The sequence below is a fragment of the Terrapene carolina genome, unplaced genomic scaffold, assembly GCF_002925995.2.
Source record: "Terrapene carolina triunguis isolate 2854851 unplaced genomic scaffold, T_m_triunguis-2.0 Scaffold740, whole genome shotgun sequence".
In the NCBI taxonomy this organism is placed as follows: Eukaryota; Metazoa; Chordata; order Testudines; family Emydidae; genus Terrapene; species Terrapene triunguis.
Window position 1 is genome coordinate 4585465 of NW_020665091.1, and position 12439 is coordinate 4597903.

Here is a 12439-nt window from a genome sequence, read left to right on the forward strand (position 1 = left end):
TGACTACATTTATTTCAGAAGCATTTTGGCTGTAGAGCAGTGTTATTCAACAACAAAACTTCAAAAACAGACTCCAACGAGAAACTGCAGAACTCGAATTAATTTGCAAATTGGACATCATTAAATTAGGCTTGAATAAAGACTGGGAGTAGATGAGTTATTACACAAACTAAAAACTATTTCCCCATGTTAATTCTCCCCCTACTGTTACTCACACCTTCTTGTCAACTGTTTGAAATGGGCCATCCTGATTATCACTGCGAAAGTTTTTTTTTTCTCCTGATGATAATAGCCCACCTTAATCAATTAGTCTCATTAGAGTTGGTATGGCAACACCCATTTTTTCATGTTCTCTGTATATCTATATCTATCTTCCTACTGTATTTTCCACTGCATGCATCTGATGAAGTGGGTTTTAGCCCACGAAAGCTTATGCTCAAATAAATTTGTTAGTCTCTAAGGTGCCACAAGTACTCCTCATTCTTTTTGCTGATACAAACTAACATGGCTACCACTCTGAAACCTATTACACCTGAGTTATTCCTCCTCCTTTTCTGAGCAAGGAGCTCTTTTCTTCCTCTCCTCCCCAGAAAAATAACCAAAAATACAGGAAGACTTCCCTCTAGCTTCACAATGTAGTTACTAGCAAGAGAAGCTGTTCAGATAAATGATTGCCTCACTTGAAGAAACAGGAGGTTTCGCTATGCCTCTCTGTCTCCAGGCAAGAGCTTTTTCCATTATTTTTATTTTTTTTCGTCTTCTTGATGCCCCCAGATGGCAGAGGGTTTTTGAGAACAGGAGTCTGCCAGACATTACCTGTTTTGTCCTCGTTCACAGTGTAGCAGACCCAGCTAAGATCAAAGGGGCTTCTGCTTGCAGCCCAGCTGTACAATAATGCACCGCCTCTCCCACTCTGCAGTAATGTGGCAGGCAAACTTTCAGCTGCTTGGAATAGAAATTTGGGACAGCTTTGCAGAATCTCCAAGCCAGTAGCTCCTTGTTACTCAGTGCCCTCTGCCAATGTGAAACCTGGCAACAAGGGCTGACTCAAACAGCAGCAACTTAGCAGGCAAGGCTTTAGTGCTTGGAGTGGAAATTAAGTAGCAGGAGCTGGTATTTTGAAAAAAAAAAACAATCTGGGATGAATTATGTTATCCAGGAGTTGTAAACCACTGTGCAGGATGACCTATCGATTTCAGCCTGCCATAGTAACCAGGTGTGTTGCCCCAGATGTTCCAGAAAGGGTATGTCTACACAGTAAAGAAAAACCCATGGCTGGCCTATGCCAGCTGACTTGGGCTGCGGGGCTGTTTCATTGCTGTGTGGAATTCCGGGCTCGGGCTGGAGCCCGAGCTCTTGGACCCTCCCATCCCGCAGGGTTCCAGAGCTCAGGTTCCAGCTAGAGCCCGGAAGTCTACACAGCAAAGAAACAGCCCCGCAGCCCAAGCCCTGCAAGCCCAAGTCGGCTGGCACAGGCCCACCATGGGTCTTTTTTTTTTGTTGTGTAGACATAGCCAAAGAGCCTTAGCTAGTCCTTGTTGTTAGTATCTTGAACTCTCTCCTCCAGTTTAAAAGAAACAAACAAACAAAAACAACCCCACACTCGAATGGCTCCAATATTTAGTACCAATTACCATTACATCAGGGAAGGCTGAGGGTTATGTGCACAGATATTTGTTCCCCAGACATCTCCTTCACAAGTGGGTTTATGCAGCATGGCCTAGCCTGCCATTTCTCCATATTTCAATCACTCCTCTCACTGGTTTTGACTCATTGAGTCAGCAGAGCAGTCTGGACTATACTGCCAGCCTGCTGGTGACAGTTAACCCTCTATTCCTCTGGCAACCTAATTGGGATGAGGAGGATGTATCTGTGTGGCCTAATCTAGTCCTCCATTTTACGATTGCTTTCTCTGTTTTTTATTTTTCATAATATGCAGCAAAGTGACCTAGCCCACACTGCTAATCTGTCAGTAAAAATAGATCTTTTGTTTTCTGTTTGGCCTCTCATAGGTCAGTGTAGTCTAATCCAGACTGCCTTCTTACCATACCTGCTGATTGCTTTTCTTAACAATCAGCCTAGCCAATACTGTCAGCCTGCATGTGCCAGTAGACCACCAAAAAAGTTGAACTCTTCAGGTTGAGGTGCATCTGCTTCCACTTCCCCTTCATGCCAGATCAGCCTACCCTGCCATCTTATTGAATCTGACAGCAGCTTTCATCGAAGTGCTATTGCTGAGTGTCTAGTTCTTACGCCATCAACTTGAGAGCTTCAGTGGACAAGTCAGAGGACTATGCATCTGCACTAAAATGTCAGCATCAAGGGAGGAGAGTGCACCATTTTGTTGCAAAATGTAAAACCAATTCAGCAAAGCTTTAAAGCACACACAGCATTACTTCACGAGATTCCAGCATGAATGCTCATGCCCAACTCTGGTCTTCAGCATTGCTATCATCCCCTACATTTTTTAAGATTTTTTTTTTTGCGAGGAGTAGGGTGGTGGTATGAGGGAGAGCATTCCTGTTTCTTCTGGAGGCAATAGATGTAGCTATCTACCAAATTCTTTTCTCTAGAAAGATGGAAAATCTTGGGATTCCCTCAAACTGGGTTCTGGCTTTGCTGTAAGTCTTTTCAATTTTGTTCTACAATAAGTGAATAAGTAAAAGTACTTTGCCAGGAGATTGCTTAATCATTCATAATGTTTATTAGTCAGGCCATATAACTTCTTTTCAGTTTATGCATTTGGTGGTGGAGTTGGAGAGGCTATCAGTGCTCTGAGCAGCTCCACTTGATGGCTGTACATTGTAAAGCTAGAGGGTGTGTGTGTGTCTTTGTTTTTTAAAAAAGAAGAGAGTCTGTGCTTGGAAGATGAAGAAAAATAACCCAATTATAATAGATCATGGAGCACCAGGTGCCCGCTTCAGAGAAGAAAAATTACAGGAATGTAAATAAACTTTAATCTTAACTGTCTCTTTTTAAAGAAATTATCCTCCCCTGTTCTGTGAACTCTTCTTGTTGCTTCCTAGTTCACTGAAGATATCTATTGCAGTCTGACATCACAAATACCAGAAGCCTAATTGCAGCCTATCCTGTTTGTTGTGTCACAGAACAATGAACATTTATATGAAAAAAGTTGCAAATGCAAATTATTAACATAAAGTTAAAAATTGCAGTTTGAAAACAGACCTTCCTCTTACTTGCTGAGCCCTGATTTTATCCCCTTAAGGTTCTGTGTATGCCTTTACTATATTTGATTTAATCATTAATTCCAATGTGCAGGTTAGTGACTGTTGCAGGATAGATATGTAGTCCTGAAGCCATGAATAGTAGTATTGGCAAGCAAATTAACCTTTTAAAGGGATATTGTTGAATAAAGAATAATTTATATATTTAAAAATTCATTACTAATGTTAAAATTGGAACAATTTATAACGTCTAGTTTACTTTTCAGCTATTGATCCTTTTTTGCATTTCAACTATAATTCTTTGGTTGTACTGTACATTGTTTTCTAGATAATCTTATTTTGACTCATGCGCTAGCACATTGTAGCAATATTTTCATATGACTTTGGGAATCAAATCAAATTGCGGTGGGTGGGACGTTTCCATTGACACAGTAAACATTTCTGATAAAATATGTTTTACCAAACCATACATTTTAACCTAAATAATGACATTGTTTTTATTTAAAATATTTGTAATTTTTAAATAATTATGTGGATTTTGTTAATTCAAGATCTTAATTTAACTAAAAGTGTGTGTGTGTGTGTGTGTGTGTGTGTGTGTGTGTGTTTAAATAAATACATCATGCACTAATAAATCCTAACAGTGATACAGAACACAGGGGTAACTAAAGAAATATTATACTCCTTATTGTAGAATAATATCAGGTCGTAATTAGAAGGAAACACCATGGAAAGAGGTTAGGAAAATCTTAATATTCGTTCCTAATAGATTCTAAAATGACACCCCTTTCTTCCATGTATCAATAAGCTTGTGTCAAGCAGACTATTTATCCATCTCTGGTTCTGAGTGCATGTTTGGGTAGACGGCTGACCAGTGCATTGGACGGGGAGACTTGAGAGGCTCTGAGAATTATCCCTGTGTGAAAACTCATATATAAGGATTCCATTCTTGCATATAGGTCCCTTTGGCAAAGAGGAAAGGGAATGGAACAAAGTAAAAGCTTCTGTGGTACTTCATAACAAAAATAAATGGTGGCTGAGATGCCATGGAAAATTTGATATTGTTTCTGTAAATCATCTCTCATATTAATATCTTTAAATTACATCCCTATTCTTGAAAATGTTTGCAAATTTAGCCCAGTTAATTCGTTTAGTTACACGATAATTTTCTGTAATGTTCATTTTTTATAGAAGATGTTTACACTTCCTGCTACTTGTGCATGCTACTGAATGCTGCTAGTGAATGTTGCCCCGTATTTTATGTTCTAGTTTGAAGCTGCTTGGGTGCTGACAAACATTGCCTCTGGAAATTCCCATCAGACTCGGATTGTGATTCAAGCAGGAGCTGTCCCTATCTTCATAGAGCTTCTCAGCTCAGAGTTTGAAGATGTACAGGAGCAGGTAAAAAACAACAGTGATATCTTCGAGTCTTCCTAGACAAAGGAGCAGGAGCTAACCTAGCAAGAGTATCAGATGTTTCTGGAGGGAGGGATGAATTGGGAGGAGAGTTCTGTATAATTGACTGTATCTGTGATAGATGTGGTAACTTGCTAGCATATGCAGTTGTAACTGCCCCCTCTTACTTTTTTAAAATGGTATATTTGACAGTCATATACCTGTTGTCAATGGGTGAATATATGTCATCTCTAAAAATGGATAACACTTTCCTATCTTTCAAGGAGGTAATATTGCTTTGTTTGTATTTAAATCGGTACTTTAGAAATGTACAGTATTGATCATTGTATTTCTCCTGTAGGAATGAGTAACATTAACCAATGTTTGCTGTGTATCTATTACATGTCTTAAGAGAAACGTTCTGAAACAGAATACAACTTTAAGGAGTTAGTAGTGCTCTTTGTAGGATGAGACTAAAATGGAATAATACAGCATTCAATCTTTATTCTGTACATGACAGTTAAGTATTCTCCAGACTAAATTAATATATTTAAAGTCTCTATAAAGGGCCATAATGATCATCTAGCTTGACATCATGCATAACGTCGGCCAAAAATTTCACTCAGTTATTTCTGCATCAAGCCCATAACTTGTGTTTGAGCTAGAGCATATATTTTAGAAAGACATCCAATCTTGATTTGAAGACTTCAGGTCATGGTGAATCCACCACATATCTTGATAGGTTGTGCCATTAGTTAATTACTCTATTTTAAAAATGTGCACCTTATCTCTAGACTGAATTTATCAAACTTCAGCTTCCAGACATTGGATGTTACTTCTTTGTCTTCTCAATTAAAGAGTCTTCTATCTTCCCATGTAGCTACTTATAGACAGTGATCAAGTAACCTCTTAACCATCTCTTGGGTAAGCTATATAGATCAAACTTTCCTAATTCTTTCACTATAGTGTATGTTTTCCCACCCTCAAATAATTTGTCCCTTTTCTGAACCTTTTCTAATTTTTTTAGATTCTTTGTGATTTGAGGTCACAAGATCTGGACATGATTGCAGTAATGGTCTCTCACCAATGCTGTATACAGAGGTGATACCACTTCCCTTCTTATACTCGATATTTCTTTGCTTATTATATCCAAGAATTGAATGAAACCTTTTAGCTACAGTATCTCACTGGGAGCTCATGTTCAGCTGATTATCCACCATGACCCATTGTTCTTTTCAGAGTCACAGTTTACCAGGATACAGTTCTCTATTGTGTAAGTGTCACCTACTTTCTGTGTTCCTAGATGTATGACACTGCATTTGGCTGTATTAAAATGCATGTTCAAATGAGCCCATTTGGTCAAGTGATACAGATCACTTTGTATAACTGACCTGTTCTTATTATAGATGGTGTTGGTAGTACTGCTTATAAGTAAGGTTGCCTAACACTTTCCATTAGAAGACCCTCTTTCCAGTTGCTTACAGCTTTGCCAGCCTTAAGCTGGACTAAAAAAATTTCATGCTAGAAGGCTATCTCCAGCTGAATTATTCTGGAAAGTTTCAGGTAAAACAATGTAGCTGATTCAGAGAACAAGATTAGGGAAAATGTTATGTTAAAAATCCTTATAACCATTTCATTGAAAAACTCTCGTGCCTCCTGTTTTTTGAGCAATGACTGGAAATTTGACAGGGAGTCCACCCTAATGTCAGGCCTGTGCCTTCTGTTGTCCCTGTGAAAATCCACCCAAATTTGGCTAAGTTGTAAGCCTTTGAAAATCAGTTTGCACATACTCAGAGGTTTGTTAGAGGCTAATGGCATTATTTTCCAAAATTCCATCTTCACTAGCATGCGCCACCCCCATAGAGCAGTTTAGCGTACTACATCCCAGACCTGTAGGCTGAGCAGGACCTTCCCTGCAATTGTTACTCGTGGTATTGAACGCAGGAACTTAGACTAGGGAGATTGTCTCCTATGCTTTCAGTGCCACCCCAGCTGGCACTCAGGCACCATGGAGGAAGAGAAATCAGTCTGATACATATGCAGAGAGATGAGTGGGGGTGATAGATGAGGATAGGGGGACCGGGCAGGAGTTAACGGAGTGTAGGGAGTACGGGGAGCAGAGAATGTCCCAGAAGTTGTTGGGGAAGTGGTGTTAGAGCAGAGAAGTATGGGGCAAAATGATTAATAGCCACTAGAGCAAACACCCATCCAGAACTTGGAATTGAACCAGGATTCTTGAGTTTCTACACTTCTCTGAACATAAGAACATAAAAACGGCCACACTGGGTCAGACCAATGGTCCAGTTAGCCCAGTATCCTGCCTTTAAACAGTGGCCATTGCCAGATACTTCAAAGAGAATGAACAGAACAGGACAATTATCGAGTGATCCATCCCCTGTCATCCATTCTAAGCATCTGGCAGTCAGAGGCTGAGGGATACCCAGAGCATGGGGTTGCATCCCTGACCATCTTGGCTAATAGGCATTGATGGACCTATCCTCCCTGAACTTAGCTCATTCTTTTTTTAATCCAGTTATAGTTTTGATCTTCACAACATCCCCAAGCAATGAGGTCCACACATTGACTGTGTGTTATGTAAAGAAGTATTTCCTTCTGTTTGATTTAAACCTGCTTGTAGTGAGCCGGTGTGGCGCCCCTCCGTCCCACATAGGGCCGAACTTCCCCTAACCCCAATGTGGGCGGAGCCACTGGGTCCGGTGCCCGCCCCTCCGAGGTCACGGCCCCGACCCGGAAGTATAAAAGCCCGCCGGCAGAGCTCAGTGGAGCCCAGGCCGGCAGAGAGAGCAGACGTCCCGGGCCGAGCTCCCGCTTGGGAAACAGCCGCAGGCCGCGAGCCGCCTGCTAACCCACCGCGCCGGTCAAGCCTGCCTCTCGCCAGGTACCCCGAGGAGGACTGGCCAAGCCTGCCCCGGACCAGGTACCCCGAGGAGGACTGGCCAAGCCTGCCCCGGACCAGCTACCCCGAGGAGGACTGGCCAAGCCTGCCCCGGACCACCTACCCCGAGGAGGACTGGCCAAGCCTGCCCCGGGCCAGCTACCCTTGCTGGAGAGCTGCCGGCCCGACCCCTAAGCCCCGCACCAGAGGAACCGATGCTGTTGGACTGGCACGAATCCGGCGTCGCCAACGAGGTAGGCCCCGAGGGGGAACACGGAAGTAGCCCGGGGGTAGCCGACCCCGGTCAGGCTGCAGACGCATGTGAGCCAATGTCAGTGTGTTTCGGTCAGGATACCCCACTGACCAGCAGCGGCAGTAACCGCTGCTAGGGCCCCGGGCTGGAACGCAGTGGAGTGGGTGGGCCTGCGTTCCCCCCTGCCACCCCCGCTCACGGGTGGCAGGGTTCCCCCTCACCCAACGCTCAGGTAGGAGCCTGGACGTACCCCAACTGATTGTCGCTCAGCCCCTGCACCAGAGGGCCTGAGCTACCTAACTGTTGCTTGTCTGCTCAGCCCCCTGCATCCCAGGTCCTGAGCTGTGACTGTTGGTGCCCCGCACTGATTAAGGGCCTGGGCCTCCCCAACTATTGTATTGTTGCTCAGCCCCTATACCAAAGGGCCGGAGCTCCCTGAACTGTTGATTATTGCTCAGCCCTGCCCCAAAGGGCCTGAGCTGTGACTGTTTATGCCCCGCCCTGATCCAGGGCCTGGGCCTGCTTAAACTGTTGACTGTTACTCAGCCCCTGCACAAAAGGGCCTGAGCTAGCTGAGTGTTTACTCAGCCCTGCCTGAGGGCCTGAGCTCCCTGAACTGTGGGTCGCCCAGCCCCTGTGTAAAGGGGCCTGAGCTTTGACTGTCTGTGCTTTAGTGAGCCGGTGTGGCGCCCCTCCGTCCCGGAGGGTAGAGCCCCGGTGCAACCCTACTACACATGGTACCAGAAGCAGGGATTTCTTGCCCAGAATGTGGGCACAAGCCCTAGACCCCTGTGAGAAGGGGTCCGGGGGGGAGCGGTCCCCCACAGGAGACATGGATTTAACGAAGCTTTTCACGCTCCTGACGGAGAGCCAGGAGCAACAGCAGGCGGCCCAGCTTCAGCAGCAACAGCAGCAGCAGGCCGCCCAACTCCAACAGCAGCAGCAGCTCGTCCAGCAGCTGGGAGCCCAGCAGCAGCAGCTGATACAGGACCTGATGGTGAAAAACCGGGAATTCCAGCAGCAGTGTCTACAGCAGTTGGCGGCCGCTCTGCCCTGGCCCGCGGGGCCCCAGCTAGGAGACCCGGACGGGGCTCCCCGTTCCACCCTGCCGGTGAGGCTGACTAAGATGGGACCACAGGATGACCCTGAGGCCTTCCTAGTGACTTTCGAAAGAGTCGCACACGTTGCCGGGTGGGCGCCGGACCAGTGGGCTACCCTCCTGACCCCATACCTGACGGGGACGGCACAAACCGTCTACCGGAGATTGTTCCGGGTAAAGACGGCGATATTAGACGCCTTAGACATTAGCCCCGAAACCTTCCGGCAACGGTTTCAGGCTCTGTCCTACACCTCGGTCGCCCGGCCTCGGTTGGTGGCCCAGGAGTTGAGGGACCTGTGCCAGCGGTGGCTACAACCCGAGAGGCGGAACCCCGAGGAGCTCACCGAGCAAATTCTCTTGGAACAGTTCATTCATATCCTCCCGTCCCGGGGGAGGGCTTGGGTCCTCCGCCACCGGCCTCCAACTGTAGCAGCTGCCGTCACCCTCATGGAGGACTTCCTGGCGGCAGAAACCCCGGTGGGGCCGGGTATGCAGGGCCACCCTCCAGCACTCGATCGCCCCAACCCTGAGAGACGGACGAACCCACGAATCGAACCATGGAATCCCCCGGGGGGTCAGGAGCCCCGGTATAAACGTCCCGAGGGTTCCCCTCAGCCTGCTCCCGTGGGACCCGAGAGCGGGACTGGCCGTGGCCCACGGAGTCCCCCTAGGCACCAAGTGCGGGGCTCAGCCCGACCCGGGCGATCAGAAATCGGACCCTTTTCTCCTGTGGGAAGCGTGGGCATCTCCAACACGACTGCACTGAGATGGACTGCAGCTTTGGGCACGTGTGCGCCGGGGAGAACCGTGCCCGACCCCCGCAGGCCGCCAAGGTCTCCGTGCCCGTCGTTGTTGGAGATTTCCAGACCCGAACCCTGGTTGACTCGGGCTGTGGACAGACCCTAGTCCGCCAAAGCCTGGGCTTCCCCGAAGACCCCCAGCTGGGGAACATTCTCCTGCAATGCATCCATGGGGATGTTCGCCCTTATGCCAGTGCCTGAGTCCCACTGACCGTTGACGGGGTCACGCGGACCATGGTGGTGGGCCTGGCCCCGCAACTCGCTTACCCCGTGATCTTGAGGCGAGACTGGCCAGAGTTCCCCAGCATCCTAGGCTCCCATGTGCAGGAGACTCCCGATATCACCCCCGCCTTGGAAGGGGATTGCCACGAGAACCCCCTGGAGGAGACTGACGAGATGGGACATCGGAGCCAGGAAGGAGAGCCTAAAGACCTCCCACTAATACCGGCAGATGACCCTCAGATCGCTACGGACTTCTGCCGAGATCAGAGGGAGGATCCCGCCCTGAGCAGGGCCTATGAACAGTTGACCGCGGTAGATGATGCGCTGATTGATCCCGCCTGGGCCAAGGGATGGCCCCGGTTCAAACTACGACGTGACCGCCTCTATCGGGTCGACCGAGATTCCTGCACCGGGGAGGTCCAGAGGCAACTGATGGTGCCCCGTTGCCACCGTCGAGCGGTGATGAAGCTCGCCCACGACGTCCCCGCGGCCGGGCACCTGGGTCAAGAGAAAACCCTCGCACGGATTCTGTCCCCGTTCTTCTGGCCGGGAGTGCACCAAGAGGTGCGAAACTATTGTACCTCCTGTCCGGAGTGCCAGCTGGCTGCTCCACCACGGACGGCCCCGGCCCCACTAGTCCCTATGCCCATTATGGAGACCCCGTTCGAGCGAGTGGCCATGGACTTGGTGGGACCCCTCCCGAGGAGCCGGGCCGGGTTTTTGTATATCCTGGTCATAGTGGACTACGCGACCCGTTTTTCCGAGGCTGTCCCGCTCCGGAGTATCACCGCAAGGGCCATTGCCGACGAACTCGTCAAGGTCTTTGCCCGCGTGGGCTTGCCCCGGGAGATCCTCACCGACCAGGGCACCAATTTCACCTCCCGGTTACTACGACAGGTCTGCCGGCTCCTTGGGATTAAACAGCTGCGCACCTCTGTATACCACCCGCAAACCAACGGCCTAGTCGAGTGGTTCAACCGCACCCTGAAGGAAATGCTGTGCAAGTTCTCCCCTGAGGACCTGTGCCGATGGGACTAGTTGATCCCGCCATTGCTCCTGGCCGTCCGTGACGTACCCCAAGCATCCACCAAATTCTCTCCCTTCGAGCTGTTATACGGCCGTCGGCCGAGGGGACTGCTGGATCTCATGAGAGAGACCTGGGAACAAGCCCTGTCACCCACTCAGGGCCTTCTCCAATATGTCCTCCAGCTGCAGGAACGCCTAGCACAAGCTGGAACTCTCGCTCGAGAGAATCTGAAGGTCGCACAGGAAGCCCAGGCCCAAACATATAACCGAGAGGCCCGAGTCCGCGAGTTCCAGCCGGGCGACCGGGTTCTCCTTCTCTTACCCTCCAGTGAGTCCAAACTATTGGCGCGGTGGCAGGGGCCATATGCGGTGATCCGGAAGGTTGGGCCGGTCACCTATGAGATCAACCAGCCCGACCACCGAAAAAAAGTCCAACGGTATCACATCAACCTCTTGAAACCCTGGAGGGAACGGGAAGGCCTCCTGATTAATCCCTGTCCACCCGAGCCCGAGTTAGGGCCTCGGGTTACACCGGCCGAGGACCTTGGCGTGCCGCAGCTCGGAGAGTCCTTGACTGTGGAGCAGCGGAAACAGACTGAGTGCCTCCTGCGGGCGTTCCGCGGGACGTTCACCGACCAGCCAGGCTACACGACCCTCGTGTACCATAACATTCAGACGGAGCCGGGGGTAGTGATCCGAGAGTCAACGAGACCCCTTCCCTATCATATGCGGCAGGTCGTCGAGGAGGAAGTACGAGTGATGCTAGAGCTGGGCGTCACTGAACCGTCCCAGAGCGAGTGGCGCAGCCCAGTTGTCCTGGTTCCCAAACCGGACGGCACACAGCGCTTTTGCATCGATTTCCGCCGGGTTAATTCCATCTCGAAGTTCGATGCCTACCCCATGCCCCGGGTAGATGAGCTGCTGGACCGGTTAGGCAAGGCCCGCTTCCTCACGACCCTGGATCTATGCAAAGGGTATTGGCAGATTCCCCTTGACCCCACGTCACAGGAGAAAACTGCTTTTGCCACCGCCACGGGCCTCTACCAGTTCACCCGGATGCCCTTCGGTCTCCATGGTGCCCCTGCGACGTTCCAGCGACTCATGGACCACCTCCTGCTTCCTCATCGGGAATACGCGGCCGCATACCTGGACGATGTAGTCATTTATAGTGACCGCTGGAAGAGCCACCTGGAGCGGGTAGCGGCTGTCCTGAGGTCCCTAAGAGCTGCCGGGTTAACCGCCAACCCAAAGAAATGCCGTATCGGGTGGCAGGAGACCACCTACCTAGGATACACGATTGGAGGAGGACAAGTGAAGCCGCTTGTCGGGAAGGTTCAAGCCCTAGCAGCATGCCTACCACCCATGACGAAGCACGATGTACGCCAATTTCTGGGACTGGCGGGCTATTACCGGAGGTTTATCCCTGATTTTGCCTCCATTGCGGCCCCCTTAACAGAGCTCCTCACCAAAACCAGTCCCAGACGGGTGGAATGGACCCTGGAGTGTGACAGCGCCTTCCGGGCCCTCAAAGACTGTCTCTGCCGCGAACCCGTCCTGTACAGC

At 49.2% G+C, this 12439-nt stretch overlaps 1 protein-coding gene across 6 annotated transcripts in view; it reads left to right on the forward strand.

Annotated features, from left to right (window-relative positions):
- Positions 1-12439, forward strand: part of KPNA1 (karyopherin subunit alpha 1) — a 155912-nt gene that overhangs the window by 61294 nt on the left and 82179 nt on the right. For all 6 annotated transcript variants that reach the window (XR_003370207.2, XM_026660199.2, XM_026660197.2 and 3 more), the window contains exon 6: positions 4455-4586. Coding sequence is in view for 5 of the 6 variants with exons in the window: in XM_026660199.2 (XP_026515984.1) it covers positions 4455-4586 (132 nt within the window). In the remaining variant the exon portion in view is untranslated. The remainder of the gene's footprint in view (positions 1-4454; positions 4587-12439) is intronic.